General features: G+C 35.6%; 1 protein-coding gene across 1 annotated transcript in view; it reads left to right on the top strand.

Moving 5' to 3' along the window:
* Window positions 1-20,744, top strand: part of EPHA5 (EPH receptor A5) — a 99,598-nt gene that overhangs the window by 52,720 nt on the left and 26,134 nt on the right. Inside the window, exons 4-7 of the mRNA XM_055587405.1 lie at window positions 1,261-1,386; window positions 2,101-2,286; window positions 16,859-16,920; window positions 17,861-18,070. Coding sequence (XP_055443380.1) covers window positions 1,261-1,386; window positions 2,101-2,286; window positions 16,859-16,920; window positions 17,861-18,070 — 584 coding nt within the window. The remainder of the gene's footprint in view (window positions 1-1,260; window positions 1,387-2,100; window positions 2,287-16,858; window positions 16,921-17,860; window positions 18,071-20,744) is intronic.

Here is a 20,744-nt window from a genome sequence, read left to right as displayed (position 1 = left end):
CAAACTGTTAAAAAAAAAAATCAAAATAAAGCAAAGTAGGGGAGACTTTATTGTTACTTTGGCTTCTTTTCAGGCAAAGATTTGTAAAAACTGACCAAAAATATTGTGTTAAAAAGTGTGTTTTGGTACATTCCTGGGCTGCAGTGTTGCTGGCTGATCCTGGGCAATAGCTTAATGGTTTTTTCAGTTCTTTAAAGCAAACTCTCCTTATAATAATGAAAACAAAAACTTTTTGCTTTATAAAAAGTTGTTATATGTCAAACTGTATTTCTGGCCAATTCTAATTCCTAGCAATAGTCAATAGAAATATATCATTAGATAAAACCACAAGAATAAATGAATAAATTTTTCTTTTTTTTTCTAGCATTTTGGCAGGAATTTCCCTGAGCAGATCCTGTAACAGCAACCTTGGTTCAAATGACTTGAAAAAGACTACACTTTTAAGAAATGCAGAAAATCAAGTTTTATTCATGAGCTTTAAAAATTAGCCTAAATGGGTTCTAATTTTATGATTTTAATATGTTCATTTTTAGATAAAGAGTACAGTGTGAGTTGATTTGCCAAGTAAAGGACAAAAAGAGTGTTTTTTTTTTGTTTTTTTTGTCATTCTGCCATATCAAAATCGTGAAAGGATTTTTGAGTCCATTTTTAGTCCTATCTTATTTAATGTTATTTATTCTCAAAAAATATCATTGAGGATAATATTGGTAGTCTTTAAAATGTAATGAAACTGAGGCTCATAGAATATGCGAGACTTGTATAATGCCCTGCAGTAAAAATAGAGTGAATTTCTTTTTTTCTTTTGACTTCTATGTCAGTTTTATAGGACCAAAGCACCAGAAAATTTGTTTTTAAATTATTTTTATAAAAACTAAATCATCTGTGATGAGGTTTTAAGTAAAGCATAATAGAACAAACCGACGACTAAGCCAATAGCATTTCATTGTTCAGTTTGGTAAGCAAAAATGTCTTAGTTTGCCTCAGAGACTGACTCCCTGAACATTACTGCTAAAAGATGTATTTATTCAAATATGTCCTCACATATGCACTTCATGTGCATGCCAGCAATCCAGATTTCTACAATTATAAAAGTGAGATAGTTGTACAAATGACTCCTATAACTCAGGAGAAGACTCTGTCCTTGCAGCTCTGCCACTTCTAGAAATTACGGATTTAAGCCATAGTTGCACGTTAATAACATTTGTAATTTCATTCATCCATCACCAATACTTCTATTTTAATGCCTGTTTATTTTTGCAGTTAAACTGCCAGGAGTAAGAACTTATATTGATCCACATACCTATGAGGACCCCAATCAAGCTGTCCATGAATTTGCCAAGGAGATAGAAGCTTCATGCATCACCATTGAAAGAGTTATTGGAGCAGGTAAGACAGTGTGTTTAATTCGGACTTTGAACTTGTGTTTATATTATAGAGTGTAAAATATCAGTGTTCTGATCTAACTCAAGATGTTTTTAATCTTCTGTAATTGTCTTGCTTTCAAAGTTGTATATAATTGATCATATTTTACTACTACCCTCTACATAGCTCATACTTAAACCTGCAAATGTCTAGTTTATGAAAAAAATAAACCAGCAAAAATAAATATTCAAACATGGTGTTTTACTATCTACTATTTACTATATGTCATACATATGTAATTTTTAATGCCCAGAAAGATTTACAAAATTCAAGTATCCAATTATTTTGTATATGAATCATCTCTTCATTACGATTGTTTCCTTTTTGTCCTGCTATGATCTTTTCTTATTTTCTCATTAGTGTCACTGCTATAGTAGAAAGCAAAGGAAGAAGGAAGTGGTTTTCAGTCAGTTGCTTTTGGTTTCTTTCTAATGTTTCCATTAAGGGTTCTATATGTAAGACAGATGAAACTAATAACCCCCAATGTGTTTCATGATCACGCATAGGTGTTTTTTTTTCCCTATGGACCATGAATGTCTTTCAGCAATGACAAGGAAATTTGGACTCCCATTTAATTTTGTTTTGTCTAAACCTTGCTATTCTAAGAGAACTTTAGAGTACTATTTTAGAGTAAAGATGTTTAATGAGTTTATGTGTTTTCTACATCTTTATCACAAGGTGAATTTGGTGAAGTTTGTAGTGGACGTTTGAAACTTCCAGGAAAGAGAGAATTACCTGTGGCGATTAAAACCCTTAAAGTAGGCTATACTGAGAAACAGCGCAGAGATTTCCTAGGGGAAGCAAGTATCATGGGGCAGTTTGACCATCCTAACATCATCCACTTAGAGGGTGTCGTGACCAAAAGTAAGTACAGTGGCAAACTATGCATGTGTGTGTGACCATAAATATCTGAATTTCTTCTACTAAGTTTTGTTAATTTCAGGATATATGTAACACTGGGCATGATAATTCGATTAAGAGTTTCTCTGATATTCATATGTGTCCTATACTTCAGTGGGTTCTTGTCAAAGCTGATCTTCAATGAGCCTGAATTTCTGTTTATTTTTTTAAACATATGTATTAACTCACTTACTATGAATTCAGCACCAGAGAAAATGTATCCAGATAAAAGAAACAGTAAAAGTATCATTTTTTTTTTTCCTCTTGGCTCTTTCACTTTTTATCCTAATGAAATATTAACTTCAAAGTTTCGATTGAGGCATTGAAGTTTAACATTTAATAGGATTACTGTAACCATAGGTGCCTGCCACCTTTTAAGTGGCTCTTTAGAGCTGGGTGTATTTCTTTTATTCCTTTTTTTGGTTGAGATATTTTAATAGTTCTAAAGAAAGCAATAGCCTCAGAAGACTGGGAACATTCCTTAAGACTAATTATTTTGTTAAAGCAAATCCTGTTTTTACTCAAAAATAGCTAAAATTTCTCATCTGTCAAATTCTTGTTAATTTCTTGTAAATATGGTTGTGTGTTGAATGTTTCAATACAAGGATTTCAGATAATTTTTCAGTCATCTAGTAAAGTATTTATGTAACACATAACCGAGGCCTTTATTTTCTTTTAATCCATTTTCTCTTTGCCATTCCTATGTATTCTCTTTCCTTCCCTTAGTCCTCATACCCTACATACCACTTGTAAAATCATCTGAAACTTTTGGCAAGGAACAGTCTTTAAACTTTTTTTAAACATTGGTTCAACTTCCATTTGCTATGAATCAGTTTTAAATGATATATGCCAAATATGCATAGCAGCAATGTATGTTCAATAAGTGTTCTTATCCTACAAAGTAATGTAATTGATTAGATGTCCATTTTTACCACTTTGATTTTAAATATGGAAAACAAAACAAAAACAACAGCAGCAGTAAAGATGGCTTTTTCACAATAAAAAGGAACAAAAGAAACAAAAAAAAAAATCTGATTTATTACCAGTCAATTCTCAAATCATGATTCATTCACAGTAGGTCACAGATGAAAACACAGAAGAAAAAGACCTTAGCTAAGAGTATCATATTGATGCTTGACAGAGCTTTTGAATCAGCCTGTTTTGCTAGAAGATTGTTTTTCTCTATGAATCAGAGAGATACACATCTCCAGTAAGAATGCCTACAGAGGAGGAACATAACACAGAAATAAAATTACCTGCAGACATGTGGGTTTCTTCAAACTTAGATATGTTTCTTTCCTCCACTTGATGCCTAAAAAAAAAGTAAGGGGCAGGGGCAAGAGGCAAATGAGAGACAAATAAAATAATTTTTCTGGAAGGAATAAAATAAAAGATTTTACAAAAATCATGTCCTGTGATGAATGGGGAGGAATATTTTAAGTTAGAATGTGATCTGAGGGAGAGTGTCACAGGGCCAGTAAAATGAAATCAGAACTTGAACAGGGCTATATTCTATGTGAGAGGAAGGACTTTGGAAGGACATTAGTGATAGCATATACCAGGATAGATGCTGTGGAAACAGGAGTTAACAGTGATTGAATAATCATTTGCTATGCAAAAAAGGTACTATCTATTGTAAAACATACTTCTTAATGACAGTCACAGTATAATAGTATACAAAATCTTTGATTTATTTTATGTCTTCTTTTCATCCTTAATATGACTGTTAAATTTCACTTCCTCAAATAAACACTGACCATGACTTCCTCAAGGATATATGTAAAACTAATGGCTATACGTAGGCAGCCAATCTACCCTGTAATGAGTTAAGCTGTAATGTGTAGAAGAGTGTCAGATCACTATTATGATCACAGAAGGCAGTACTACATAATGATCAAGAACATGGGCTATGGATCTATCCACTGATTTTAATTTTGCTTCTGCCATGAACTACTATGTGGCTTTGCACAAGTTAGTGATAGATTCAGAACCTGAGTTTCCTCACTAATGGCATGGGATAAGAATGCCTCATAGTGATGTTGTGAAGGTGACTTGAATTATTACAAGTAATGTTTAAATGGGCATGACACAGAGCAAGTAATTAATAAATACATGGTTATTACTTTTCCATTTATCTTTCTTCCTATACTCTAAAATTCTCCATATCCATGTCATTACTAATCCATTTTAATTGATATGTTACCCTGCCTACATTGCCTCTTTCTCTGAAACCTAACTACCTTTGCAGTTCCTACAAAACCTTATTCAAATTCCATCACCACTCCACAAAATAATTCCTCATCACTTAACCCTGAAATAATCTCTCCTTCTTTTGAACACTGTGCTAATGTAAGGATTTTTGTAAATTTCTGCAGTATTCCTTACTGGGTCCAAACCTCTTATTCAGATCTTTTATTTATTTTTTTTCTCTCTTGCATATATATTTTTAACTCCCTGGCTAAAAATATTTGCTCCTTGAAGAAGCAGAAATATCCTAAATATTTATGTTAACCCATTACACTTAAACCTGAACCAATCCATGCCACTTTAGTTAAAACTTTGAGCCTCAATGTCACACAAAAGAAAAAATCATACCTACCTTATAAAAATTTTATGCAGATGAAATTAAGATATGTTTGTGTGTGTGAATAAAATTGAAGATAATTGTATTAGTGAATAAGTATTTATTTTAATCTATTTAAGTAAATGCATCAGATAATAATAGTGTTAGTCACTCAGTTGTGTCCGACTCTTTGCAATCCCATGAACTGTAGTCCACCAGACTCCACGGTCCATAGAATTCTCCAGGCAAGAATACTGGAGTGGGTTGCTATTCCCTTCCCAGGGGATCTTCCCAACCCAGGGATTGAACCCAGGTCTCCTGCACTGCAGGCAGATTCTTTAACATCTGAGCCATCAGGGAAACCATCAGATAATATTAGACAAGATCCAAAAATTATTAAAACTAATATTCACCTACTTTTATAGACCCTTAATTTATTACAGAATTTGTTTTATGTGAATGGTCCTGGCTGAGACAATAAAAGACAACTAAACTTCTCAAAGTAAGACAAGTGAATTTGTCATATACTATTTTATATGCATTTGAGACCTTTGTTTTTGGAAGCAAATGTCATCATCAACAAATGATCATCTTTAAATTCTGTAAAGTCTAGTTTAAAAAAACAAGACTGTGGTTGAAAATACAGATTTAACATTTCCAATCTTCTAATCAAATATTCTCTTTGATGTTGCTGCCATGAAGCTACACATATGTGTAAAGCAAAATGTAAATATTTAAAATATTTCTTTGTCTTATTTGTTCTATATGAGTTGAAACTGTTTCCCCTTAATAAATGTAGCTCTTGATATTCAACCTAGAAAGTCTTCAACTTGTTTTTAATTTACCATGTTGCAACTCACTTTATTTGTGTCCTTAATTTCATGCTCTCTGATCTGATGCTAATTTATTCAGCAATTATTCTCAACCTGCAGCACACAGATAATGAGACATAAGTGCAACTAAATCTTGTGATTTTTCTGATTGAAGCAAAGGTGGGGAGCCTGAAGTAGCACTGCTTAGGGTGGTGCCATCATGAACCTTCTTTCCTGTATTACTACCCCACCTGCTAGAAACATGGGCTCTCTTTCAGATTCCTTCTGTGATTTGTTGTTAAACAGGTCACATCATAAATAGATATATATTCTACAGAAGCCTTATGACAAATGATGTAAAAACCCACAGTTCCTGGCTTAATTGACTTATTCGCAATGCAAGATGCTTTAATATAACGTACATGGAGCCTGCTTTTACTATTTAAATAGATTCAGGAAACAAAATTTAAGAGGGAAATTATAATTTATCCACTGTAGCATTCTTTGTTCTTTAAGATTTATTTTTCTCACCCATGGAAATATTATCAAAATTGAATAAATATTTCAATAAAGTCTTAGAATTATTCATAGTTGTGTGTGTGTGTGTGAGTTAGTCACTCAGTCATGTCCAACTCCTTGTGATCCCATGAACTGTAGCCTGGCTGTCCATGAAATTCTCCAGGCAAGAATACTGGAGTAGGTTGCCTGCCATTAGGGGATCTTCCTGACCCAGGGGTCAACCCCAGTTACCCACATTGTAGGCAGATTCTGTACTGTCTGAGCCACCAGGGAAGCCAGTTATATTTTAGTTCTCCTGTAAAATTAATACTTTTAAACAAAATGCTAGATAACAATGAAAGAAATGTCTCCCTATTTTTCTTTCTGTGTCTGAGGAGATAGCACATTCAATGACAATTAATTGTTTAAATTGTAGGACAATTCTGACTTATTATGTAAATTTGTAATTATCTTTCAAATATAGTATTTTCTATCCTATGAAGTCCATTTTATTTTATAGGCCCTTATTATATATTGCCCAGGGCTATTCCAACAGTCTTCAAACTAGTCTTGCCATTTTGGTATTTTCCAATGGACATTAGTCCATTTCATACATTTCACAAAATCACTTTTCTCTCCTGCTTCATCACCAGGAGCAAACAAATCAAGCAGAATACATATATTTTGATACTTGATATAATTTGATCATATCTCCATTATATACTATTTCTTTTCCAGAAATCTCTACCTAGTTCTTGTTCTTCCCCTTGGTGATACTTCATTCAGCCTTAGTGTGTCCTCTCCATTTTCCTCAGCTCTACTTGACCTTTAAGATTATTCAAATAAGACATTCTCCATGAGACCAGCATGATTTATCTTAATTTTCCCTTCTGTCCTCACTGTCTGCCTTACAGAGAGTAAGCTACTCAATAATGTTGAGTAGCTGAGTAAAGGAAAGCATCCGAGCTCTACATGTGTTTTATTTTGCTCATCTCCAGGTTGCTAGATCAGGGCTTCCCCAGTGGCTCAGTAAATAAAGAATCCACATGCAATAAAGGAGATGCAGGTTCAGTCCCTGGGTTGGAAAGATACCCTGGAGGAGGAAATGGTAACCCACTCCAGTATTCTTGCCTGAAAAATCCTATGGACAGAGGAGCATGGCAGGCTACAGTCTATAGGGTTGCAAACAGTCGGACAGCTGAGCAACCGAGCACACATGCACCCGTTTCTAGATCAGTACTCAGCACATATAGGATTCCATGTATTTGTTGAATGAATGAATTCTCAGCCAGAGACAATCTTACAAATTCTAGATGCATTTATCTGCTTCCCGTTATATCATAGTTATCTCTCTATACATATATTATCCTACTACATGATGAACTTCTTGAACTTGATATGTGTTTACAGTGTCTCTAGTGTCTGTCATAGGACCAGACACATTAGGTAATCTTAACCCTATTTTTTTTTTTTTTTAAATGCAGGATTGATTAGGCTTCCCTGATGGCTCAGTGGTAAAAAAATCTGTCTGCCAATGCAGGAGACATGAGTTCAATCCTTGATCTGAGATGATCCCACATGCCATGGGACAACTAAGTCCATGTGGCACAACTAATCTGTGCTCTAGAGCCTGGGAGCTAGGCTGGAACTGTGCACCCTAGAGCATGTCCTCCACAACAAGAGAAGCCGTTGAAATGAGAAGCTCATACATCACAATTAGAGACTAATCCCCACTCACTGAAAACTCAACTAGAGAAAAACCTGTGCAGCAACAAATCCCAGCACAACCAAAAATAAATCAATAAAATAAGTTTAAAAAAATAATAATATTAAATGACTCAATGACTAAATTGCAGTTATCTAAAAATTTTAAATGAGTTAAAGTGATATAAAGGTTATATTTTAATTTAAATAACTTTGTTCTATAAAACCATGAATGTTTTAGGGAAAAAGTTAAAAGGCATACAAAGGAAAGTGCATGAGGATCTTTTCACAAGACCTTGCATATAGCAGTTATAACCACCACACACACATATATTTCAGAGCTAAAGACACACATAGGTTCAAAGTAAAGGATGTTGTTGCTGTTTAGCTGCTAAGTCATGTCTGACTCTTTAGAGACCTTATGGACTGTAGCCCCAGGCTCCTCTGTCCGTGGAATTTTCCAGGGAGGCATACTGGAGTGGGTTTCGATTTCATTCTCCAGGGGATCTTCCCAATCCAAGGATATAACCACTACTTATCATTAACATTACTTTAAGAATGTGGTATGTTAATACTTTTTATGTATTATCTCCTTTAATGTGCACAACAATGCTATCCTGAAGATAGTATTTGTTCTCAACTTACAGATAGGAAAATTTAACTTTAAAGAGGTGAAATACCTTATCTGATATCATAAATATAACATAGGACAATACCAGATTTAGAAATGATTCTATATGACTCCAAAATCCAAACTCTTAAGCAGTGTACATAACTAACTTCATATATCATTATTCACTATACATATGACAAGAAACATTTATTTATTCAAAAGGTATTAATGGATCACCTACTAAATGTTTATCCTTATTAATCCATAGGATACAGTGGAGATTAAACAAACTGATTTCCTGCCTTTATGGAGCTTACCTTTGAGTTAGGGAGACAGAAACTAATTAAACAAATACATTTACAATACATTAAATGAAAAAAAGTAGCGCTAAATTAGGAGATTATGGATTGTTTCTATTGAGAGTTGTTGGTTTCTATTTTAGAGAAAGATCTGTCTAATAATGCTTGAATAAATTGAAGGTGTGGGCCTTACAGATATCTGAGGACAGTGTAGTATAGAAAGAAGGACCTGCAAGGCTTGAATGGAACTTGTATAAAATGGAAGATTCCATAAAATGGAAACCACAGGGCCAATGTTGGTACAATGGAATGAATGAGAGGAGCCTGGTAAAAGCTTAAGTTGAAGATGTAATAGGAGCTTATATGGTATGTGAACACTTTGGTCCCTGCAAAGACTGTCTCTTAATCTGAGCTTTGGAGCCAAGATGTGATGGAATCTTATTTCTACTTTAATAGGATTAGTCAGGATGCTGTGTTGAATAAAGATGGTAGAAGTCAGTGTTGAAATGGAAAGAGAGTGAGGAGACTACAGTCATTCACATCTCATTAGGGTTAGATCAGGGTAGTAATCTAACAAGATGGTGAGTAGTAGTTGAATTCTGTAGATGTTTTGAAGGCAATCACAGGAAAGCTTCTTATGAATTAGATGTGGAATGTGAGATAAAGAGAAGAGTCAATGATAATTTTAAATTACTGTTGTCCAGAGTCCCTTAAAGAAAGGAATTGCCATTTATGGGGAAAGCTTCAGGAGGAGCAAGACTGTGGTTGGTAATCAGTAGTTCCATTGTGGACAAGTTACTTTTGAGAAGCTTATAAGCATCCAGTTGTATAAGATTGGACCCTGAAAGTATAAATGAAGATGTTTGCAGTATGAGTATGCTTCGATTTTACATCTTCCATTTCACAAAAGGAAACAATTCTATGAGCCATTATCAGGATAAACCATGATGGAAATAAACAAATTTAACACTGAAGTAGAATGGATGCCAGACATCTATTATTCTATTACATCTTCAAATTAAGCTCTTACCAGACTCCTCTCATTCATTCCCTGTCCTTTCATGAATGTTCTTTGCAAGTTCCAAACCTTGCAGGTTCTTCTTTCTACAACATGCTGCCCCCAGATACTTGTTTTGCATTATAAGGGCATAGAGAGAGGTATAATAAATAAACAAAATATTTATTAGATATTTACAAGTGCTGTCTCTGCTGCTGCTGCTGCTAAGTCGCTTCAGTCCTATCCGACTCTGTGTGACCCCATAGACAACAGCCCACCAGGCTTGTCTGTCCCTGGGATTCTCCAGGCAAGAATACTGCAGTGGGTTGCCATTTCCTTCTCCAATGCATGCATGCATGTTAAGTCACTTCAGTCGTGTCTGACTCTGTGCAACCCCATGGACAGCAGCCCACCAGGCTCCTCTGTCCACAGGATTCTCTAGGGAAGAATACTGGAATGGGTTGCCATTTCCTTCTCCAAGTGCTGTCTCTGATAAAAGCTAAATCTTACTCACCAGAAAGATAGATACCTGTAGAAAGAAAGATTTCCTGGCTCAAAGATTGACTATTAGTAAATCAAACCTTGTGATTTAAAGTCAATTTCATTATTAATAAAAGAAAGCTGTCACAATTTTAATTCTTAGATTCCTCAGCTCCTGTACAAAGTTGATAATCTCTGAGTTCACAAGTAATTATCCACCTTCACTAATGTCAGAGACGTTCTGATTCATTTTTAACTTGATAAATGAGCAGCTAATGAAAAAGTTTATATCAATGTAAACAATCTGAAATAAAAGAGGATATTATGGAAAGCTTGAAATGTCTACTTAATAGAAGAAACTTTTAGCTTTTCCATGCTCCTGTCTCAGGTAAGGTATAGAGGTTTTTGATTTTATAATCTTTCCCAAAATTAAAATTGCATAATTTTATAAGTGGAATTAATCTCAGTGCCCTGCTAAGTTCTGATTGCCCCATACGATCTCCTCCCTTCCCACTCCACTGCTTAATAAGCATTATCTATTCCTACTACAAGCACAAGATCCCATTTTCTGGTTGACCATTAATAATTGAATTGTGATATTTGTTATTCCAAGCTTCCCTTGGAATAAAAATAAAAGTAATTTCAAGAAGCTACAAGTATTAATGCACTAAATGGAATACCAGCCAAATATATAGAATGGCATAGCAAAATAAAACTACAGATATAGAAATATAATAATATACTCAGACATTCAGTCGTGTCCACCTCTTTGCTACCCCATGGATTGTAGCCCACCAGGATCCTCTGTCCATGGGATTTTCCATGCAAGAATACTTGAATGGGTTGCCATTTCCTTCTTCAGAGGATTTTCCCTACCCAAGGATTGAACCTCTGTCTTCTACATTACAAGCAGATTCTTTACCAGCTGGGCCACTATAAGCATAGGCTTACTTTTAATTATTTACAAATCTGGTAAAATGTTTCTAAGAGAAACCAAGTGACAGCTGTTTTCCAGTGAATTATGATGTTTCTAAATTAAATGCTCCCTTATCTCCTTAAGTGATACATTGTGTTTCCTGATGCACTCCTGGTTTCAGAAAAGCAGGTTAGTATCAATGCAAATAAAAGAATAAGCCTGGATTTAGCTACAACTCTTGTGATGCAGCCTATTTCAGTGTTTCTCAAAATATAATGTGCCTCTGAAGATATTGCTAGAATGCAGACTCTGTTTACATAGATTGGTTTGGGCTCTGAGATTTTTGCATTTCTAACAAGCTCTCTCTTGGGTGATAGCTATGCCACTTGTCAAGGGCCATGCTCTGAAAAACAAGGGCTAAGTCAACATTCCCCAAAGTTTGTTTAACCTAATTTTGAGATAGCTTATGAAAAGAGACTGCTTTAAAAGAAATGATGTGTTATCTCCTTTCTTGAATTTTGTTGGACATGAGCAACAAAAAAACATCAGTAAGGCAGCAGATGAAGTTTTGTTTTATTGTGACAAGAGAAACCCATATATCATGATATCTACCCTATTAAAATTTTAAGTGCAGATTACACAGTACAGTTTTGTTCATTGTAAGCACAATGTGGTATGGCTAATTTCTAGAAACTTCTTGTCTCGCATAATTGAAACTACATACCCATGAAACAGAAATCCCCCCTTTCCCTTCCCAAAGCACTGGCAGCCACCATTCTGCTTTATTTTTCTATGGGTTTGAACACTTTAGATTCTTCAGATAAGTATTATAGAACCCAAGACCTATCCACTTCACTATTGAACACTGCCAAATGCTTGGAGCATCCATAAGTAATGATTGTTTGTAAGAATATGTTATTTATTGAGAGCAACTGCATTCCCACTGGATCTACCATTTATGCATGAGCCGGATGGTGTGGCACAGTCATTATTATCAAACTTAATATAACACAAAAGAGTATCTTTTAAGTTTTAAAATGAAATTTAAAATAAATTTGGAAATTATAGGCATCATAGTGTGGAGGGAAGGAAAACAGCTCTCATAGGTAGACCTGAATTTGATTCCCAGCTTTGTTTTTTATAACTTGCACTAATCAACTCAGGTAATATATTGAATCTTTTTAAGCCACACTTTTTCTCTCTGAAAAGATTCATTTGTAATATCAGTGTTACACAATCTTGATGACAGTTAAAATTAATATCATGACTTGTAAGAAGTGGATGCTCCATAAATCAACAAACTGTAGCTGTTTTATGATTATCAATACAAAATGATAAAATATGACCTAGGCAAATTCCTCGAATAATCTGTTTCTATTACTGCTTAGACTCTGCCTGAACTGGGTCCTTAGTAAATAACATAAAGTAATATAAAAACTCCACTCTCAGATTAAAATCATGTTTTAACATGCTTTATGAGCTCTTTTTATATTGATTTTTTATAATATGCTTTCAAAATTATTGGCCAATCTACTCTTTGTACTTCAACTGGATAATGGAAAATGATTTATACCATTTTATTGAGTTTACAATGGTTAGAGTAAGCCACATTAATTATTACTATGTCATCTTTGCAGGCTAGCAGGAACTGAGACAAAACATAAGCCAAACTAAATATAATTATCATTAAAATGGCTCAAACAAAAAAAATAATCGGATGGTTCATGAATTTTTTTATTCTTGTCAAGAAAAGAAGGGCATGCTTATTTGCAAATATGCATTTTTATTGCTTTTCCCCCATCTTCTGACCGAAAAGGCAATGGCAACCCACTCCAGTACTCTTGCCTGGAAAATCCCATGGACGGTGGAGCCTGGTAGGCTGCAGTCCATGGGGTCGCGAAGAGTCGGACACAACTGAGCGATTTCACTTTCACTTTTAACTTTCATGCATTGGAGGAGGAAATGGCAACCCACTCCAGTGTTCTTGCCTGGAGAATCCCAGGGGTGGCGAAGCCTGGTGGGCTGCCATCTATGGGGTCACACAGAGTTGGACATGACTGAAGTGACTTAGCAGCAGTAGCATCATTTTCTGAAATATGAGAGGCATTTTAGGTCCCTATCATATTTTTCAAATAACACTTTTGCTATTGAAAATACAACCTACACCATCATAAACAATGTATCTGACTTTTATTTTTTTTAATTTAATTTTATTTTTAAACTTTCCAATATTGTATTAGTTTTGCCAAAGATTGAAATGAATCTGCCACAGGTATACCTGTGTTCCCCATCCTGAACCCTCCTCCCTCCTCCCTCCCCATACCCTCTGGGTCGTCCCAGTGCACCAGCCCCAAGCATCCAGCATCGAACCTGGACTGGCGACTCGTTTCATACATGATATTATACATGTTTCAATGCCATTCTCCCAAACTTTTAAAATTAGGTGATGAACCCCAGAAAAACTTTATAGGAGAGAAACCAGGTGTCTAACTCCCTAAAAAAGTAGCCATTTTTTTTGTTTCCAAATATATACTATTTAATAACAGTAAGGTTTATGATCAGTTCATTCTCTTTAGATTGTGAATTCTTTCATCTAAGCTCAGTGAACTTGAGTTGAATTTAAGAAACAAATTTGCCTAAGAAAGAGATTTTTTACATAAGGATTTATCCAACTCCTGCTCAGGAGACCTTGGGAGAGCCATAATAAATATTTACACTAACCCATAACTGTAAGAAGAGGGTCTAAAAAATTAGAGGATAGATGCAAAGAAGAAATTCTAGAAAAAGAGAACAGAAGGAAACTGAAGTTTGTGTTGTAGTAATATAGAGGTGGTACTGTAATCGTAAAAGACTTGGGGTAGAGGAGGTAAAGGTAGATATTGACAAAGTCTTCACTTTGATGGACAAGGCATCTGCTCACATGGTAGGGACTGAGGTGCTGATGAAGGAAAGCTTCGTCTACATCCCTTGGATATCTGCTGGAATTCAGTTCTCACATGGTAGGGACTGAGAGGTGCTGATGAAAGAAAGTTTCAACCATATCCCTTAGATATCTGCTGGAATTCAGTTCTTCCAATTCCAGTTAAACTCTGACAATGCCCTCAGCAGATTTCTGTAAATGAAAGACAAAGAGCTTCACAGGGCAGATTCCTGAAATGCAGGCTGATTCCTGAAAACGTAGCCCTTTTTCTAGTTTGTTCAGAGCTGGTGTTCAGTAAGTACACACTCTTTGGTGCTAATACCTATAATTTTTTAAAAATACTTCCATACTGTTTGATAAAAAGCTGAAGACAGGGTTACCTGCATGTCCCTTTTGTATGCCTACTCAGCTTCATCTCCGAGTACTTCTGAATTCCTGAAATCAGACAGATGAAGGAGTGATGTCTCGTATAGCAGCACATTTCAATATTCCAGCATTGTGGCTGGTGGAACTTTGGACATGTAGGTCCCTGTGCCAAAACAGTTATTATTTAGTCACTTCTCAAGTAAAATACAGGTACCTTTCTGGACAATGCCATTAAATTAATTATAGTGCATTTCATAATTGATAGGCTTCATTTCCCTTATTGTGGACTTCTCTCATAGCTCACTTGGTAAAGAATCTGCCTGCAATGCAGGAGACCTGGGTTCGATTCCTGGGTTGGGAAGATCCCCTGGAGAAGGAAATGGCAATCCACTCTGGTACTGCTACTGCTGCTAAATCACTTCAGTCGTGTCCTACTCTTAGCGACCCTGTGGACTGCAGCCCACCACCAGGCTCCTCTGTCCATGAGATTTTCCAGGGTAGAGTACTGAAGTGGGTTGCCATTTCCTTCTCCAATGCATGAAAGTGAAAAGTGAAAGTGAAGTCGCTCAGTCATGTTCGACTCTTAGCGACTGGACATGGAACAGCAGACTGGTTCCAAATTGCCAACATCTGATGGATCATCGAAAAAGCAAGAGAGTTCCAGAAAAATATCTATTTCTGCTTTATTGACCATGCCAAAGCCTTTGACTGTGTGGATCACAACAAACTGTGGAAAATTCTGAAAGAGATGGGAATACCAGACCACCTGACCTGCCTCTTGAGAAATCTGCATGCAGGTCAGGAAGCAACAGTTAGAACTGGACATGGAACAACAGACTGGTTCCAAATAGAAAAAGGAGTACGTCAAGGCTGTCTATAGTCACTCTGCTTATTTAACTTATATGCAGAGTACATCATGAGAAATGCTGGGCTGGAGGAAGCACAGGCTGGAATCAAGATTGCCAGGAGAAATATCAATAACCTCAGGTATGCAGATGGCACCACCCTTATGACAGAAAGTGAAGAAGAACTAAAGCACCTCTTGATGAAGGTGAAAGAGGAGAGTGAAAAAGTTGGCTTAAAGCTCAACATTCAGAAAACTAAGATCATGGCATCCGGTCCCATCACTTTATGGCAAATAGATGGGGAAACAGTGGCTGACTTTGTTTTTGTGGCTGCAAAATCACTGCAGATGGTGATTGCAGCCATGAAATTAAAAGACGCTTACTCCTTGGAAGGAAAGTTATGACCAATCTAGACAGCATATTGAAAAGCAGAGACATAACTTTGTCAACAAAGGTCTGTCTAGTCAAGGCTGTGGTTTTTCCAGTAGTCATGTATGGATGTGAGAGTTGGACTGTAAAGAAAGCTGAGCACCAAAGAATTGATGCTTTTGAACTGTGGTGTTGGAGACGACTCTTGAGAGTCCCTTCGACTGCAAGGAGATCCAACCAGTCCATCCTAAAGGAGATCAGTTCTGGGTGTTCATTGGAAGGACTGATGTTGAAATTGAAACTCCAGTACTTTGTCCACCTCATGCAAAGAGCTGCCTCATTTGAAAAGACCCTGATGTTGGGAAATATTGAAGGCAGGAGGAGAAGAGGACAACAAAGGATGAGATGGTTGGATGGCATCACCAACTCATTGGACATAAGTTTGGGTAAACTCCAGGAGTTGGTGATGGACAGGGAGGCTTGGCATGCTGCATGCAGGTCATGGGGTCGCAAAGAGTCGGACACGGCTGAGCAACTGAACTAACTTGTGAGAAAAATGAATGTGTTTCCTGGATATTATTATTTGGCATTTCATATCATTACCTCTATTAAAATGAAATTCATCCTTAAACTCATTTTCTACACAAATGGACTTTGATATTGAAATTTTTTTCATCTTAAATGTCAATCTTTATCATTCTTGTGATACTGTCTTCTCTCTGACCCCATTTAGCATATGCTAAGATATCATCATGCCAGGAATTTACTTGCTACTCAAAGAGGACAGTTTTATATATATATATATATATATATATTTATATATATATTTACATAAATATATATATATATATAATTTGCACACAAAAATGAAAACTTCCAGGTAAAGATGGCACTACTGATAAAGAACTTGCCTACCAACTCCGGTGGACACAAAAGACGTAGGTTTGATCCCTGAGTCGGGAATATCCCTTGGAAGAGAGCATGGCAATCCAGTCCAGTATTCTTGCTTGGAGAATCTCATGGAGAGAGGAGCCTGGTGGGCTATAGGCATGCAAAATAGCTGGACATGACAAAAGCGACTTAGTATGCATACTTTTCCTAGATAAGACTACAAAATAAAAAAGCAGCAGTTTATACCACTGTGCTCTTTTCAGGTAAACCAGTGATGATCGTGACAGAGTATATGGAAAATGGCTCTTTAGATACATTTTTAAAGGTAAGATTTTATATAAATGCAACCATTGAAAGTGTTATTTATATACTGACTGTGATGTTGAAGGAGAAATAGAAATAGAATATTTCTATTTAAAATTTAAAGCTAAATTTTAAATAGAAATATCTGGACTCAGGATATTGTACTACAAAAATTAACTTTGGCTTGAAAATTGGCTTGAAACTTATACAAATCCAGTGGCATTAGTTACCTTACCATTGGACCCCTGTCATATTCTTATGATGGTAACTAATGCCACTGTTGCTTCACTTTTCTAATCAATGACAGCTGTTGCCATTTGAAGGTGAAAGGTTGCCAGTCTACAGGTTTAATCAGGCCTGCAAACATAAGTTTATCAGCCCCTTAAGGTCACATCATTCCTTTATTTCAAAATAAGCATCAGTTGAGCCTTATTCGGTGTGTCTGCACCAAATCCAGTGCCTGCAAGCCTCCCAGAAATATTGACATTCTCCTGGTCATTGCTCAGTCCCTCCCTCCCTCATCTGCTACTGCAGAATCTCACTTATTTCTTCTGGCCACTTCTTTACCCCAAAGCCTATCCAGCTTCTTTTAAATCACTTCTAAAATGTGCAGTGTTAACCCAAGGCAGGCACTAAATTGGAGTGATGTAAACACTATTCTGATGACTAAGAAAGGAATTACAATGCAGAAAAGAGCAGCAATACAAAGGATTTTGGTTCACGGTTTTCAAAGCCTTCATCTCCTTTCACTGAGTAGAGGACACTTTGTATACACTTAGTAACTGATAGAGTTATCAGGTTTACTGTCTATTGCTTAATTTTTTTCCATTCTCCTTCAGATAGAAATTGCAATGTGAATTTGGTAGTAGTATGTATTAATTTAAGGATTGAAGGAAGATCCTTATATATCTTTCCCCAGTGGTAGGTGTTGCAGGACTAATATTTCTGTATAATCTTTACAGAAAAATGACGGGCAGTTCACTGTGATCCAGCTGGTTGGCATGCTGAGAGGCATCGCTGCAGGAATGAAATACCTTTCCGACATGGGCTACGTGCATAGAGACCTTGCTGCCAGAAACATCTTAATCAACAGTAACCTTGTGTGCAAAGTGTCTGACTTTGGGCTTTCCAGGGTACTGGAAGATGATCCTGAGGCAGCCTACACCACAAGGGTAAGATCTAACAGAATGCCTTCTGAAATACTACACTGGAGACATTGAATATTTAAAGATTTTAAAAGAAATAGCCAAAAGAAAAAGAAGTTCCTCCAATATAGGAAGAAAGAGGGAGGAAACAGAGAGGGTGGCTAAAAAAGTCCAAATAATTTCCTTGTTAGATGTCAGAAAATTCAAATATTAAACTTAGATAAGCTAAGTATTCATGTAATGAGTCTTAATTGTTTATTTTTTTTCTACAGATACTGAAAATAAAAAGTTTGGGTTCAGAGTCGATACAACTGATAAAAATAATATAGAGTATTAAATGTAAAAGTTAAAGAATGTCCTGTATTAAAAGTAATAAATATATACATATATTAACATACAATATATGTATGCATTTAATATGTGCTCATATTATGTATCTGAATATATTAATATGCTTTGTATGTGAATATGTAAACATGTATAGCATTTCAGTCAGTTCAGTTGCTCTGTTGTGTCCGACTCTTTGTGACCCCATGAATCGCAGCACGCCAGGCCTCCCTGTCCATCACCATCTCCCGGAGTTCACCCAAACTCATGTCCATTGAGTCAGTGATGCCATCCAGCCATCTCATCCTCTGTCGTCCCCTTCTCCTCCTGCCCCCAATCCCTCCCAGCATCAGGGTCTTTTCCAGTGAGTCAACTTTTCACATGAGGTGGCCAAAGTATTGGAGTTTCAGCTTCAACATCAGTCCTTTAGCATAAACCCTATATATAGGGTTCATGTGTATATATACTTGTTCATGTATAAAACAAGTATAGAAATATCTAAATATCTAAATATAAATATTATATTTAGAATATAAAATTCTAAATATTCACATGATAGGGAATAAAAGAGCTATTCCTTCAGAAAGTTTTGATTTACTGGAAGTATTTTAATGCCTAATTGCTTTTCTTTTATACCATGTAAACTGTTAAGCCAGCTTCTATGGAAAATTGGTCACTAAATCATATTGTCAAAATGAGCATAAATCAACACCCTTTTCCAGCAAAGTAATTGCTTCCTGAATCATTGTAATACAATTGACAGTTCTTTCTGTAGAAAACTATGGGTAATGATGGAACAGAATTTCCTGGGCAGTCTATGTACTGCATTTCTTGAGTTTTAATGCCTTATAATAAACTAAACTTGTTCTAAATCTTTTGAAGGTCATCAAAACATCCTCAATGTTTAAACATCTTATGAAGGCAGGAATTTATCATTATATCTTTTTCACTATATATACAATGTTGTTAACTTTTGTTTCAATACAGAATACTTTTGACATCGCTTATGCTAAATGTTCACATTTTCTAATTTAATTCAATGCTTTAAAATTACTTGTTTTAGTCTACTTTAGATTATAAGGCTGTTTTTTTTTCATTGTGTTGTGATTTATGGATCATTAGGATTACACTATGCTTAAGATCAAGAGTAACTTACCTAAGCAAACAAAACTTTCCATTGGTCAGCCTAATAAATCAATAAATTAATTAGTGGGATTTTCCTGTGTTCTAGACCTAATTATTATTGTCATTACTTCTGTTAACTGAAACCTCAAGTAGGGATTCTCCTGGGATTAGAGTTACACTTAATAAACTTGGCCTAAACAAGATTGAGTTTATAGAAAAATCTGTTCCCAGTATGGTTGGTTGGTGTCTTAGTTATTAATAAATGTATAAAGTGAATTTGTCAAGATCTGTGTAAATGTGTTATGCTAGTGGAGAAGGAGGGGGAAGGAAGCCAAAGATGAGGCCCTCAAGATTTACTCCTCGAAATGGGGTATGGTTACACTTTGTGGAAAATCCATATACTGAGAGATGAGTCAGTGAGGGAACTTCAGATAATACTGATATACAATATGATGGTCAGAGGACCAGGAGAAAACTTCCAGGCTGAAGTTTAAAATAATCAACAAATTGCAATTTGAAGAGATATCATAAGGGCTTCCCTGGTGGCTCAGAAGGTAAATAATCTGGCTGCCATGCAGACCTGGGTTCAATCCCTGGATCAGAAAGATCCCTTGGAGAATGGCAACCCACTCTAGTATTCTTGCCTGGAGAAGTCCATGGACAGAGGAGCGGGGTGGGCTGCTATACCACATGGGGTCGCAACGAGTCAGACACGACTGAATAACTATTTATGTATACATATATTATTATATATGTTAACACATATATTATTATGTATACATATGTGTATGTACACGTATATAATAATACATATAATAAAATATGTAATATAGGCCATCCCAATGCCACCTAGTTGGCCTAATGATGTGATCTTGCCTGTGAATATTTAATTAACAAAAGTATGTTTCAGGAGAGTCTTCTTAAAGTGGTATTATCATGTTTATAAGGAGCAAATAATTCAAAATTAGCTTGAATAATTTAAATTAAAGTCAACTCACAGAAATTTCAATCATTACATGAAATTGTTATTTCTTCATATGTCTTGAAACTTTGGTTCATAAAGAGCAATTTAAGTCCCATTTTTTTAGTAGGTAAATTAAATTTTTTTCTTCCTGCAAAACAGGAATACATATTTTAGTTTCTTCCAAGAAAATATTTAAAACCCACATTTTTCTCTCTCTCAGTCTCTATTTTAAGGTATATTTGCTTATAGATGAAATATTTGGTTGCATGGATTTTCCTTCTTTGA

Source organism: Bubalus kerabau, chromosome 7 (genome assembly GCF_029407905.1).
Source record: "Bubalus kerabau isolate K-KA32 ecotype Philippines breed swamp buffalo chromosome 7, PCC_UOA_SB_1v2, whole genome shotgun sequence".
Lineage (NCBI taxonomy): Eukaryota > Metazoa > Chordata > Mammalia > Artiodactyla > Bovidae > Bubalus > Bubalus kerabau.
The sequence above is the reverse complement of the archived record's forward strand: the minus strand, read 5'-3'. Positions and strand labels throughout refer to the sequence as shown.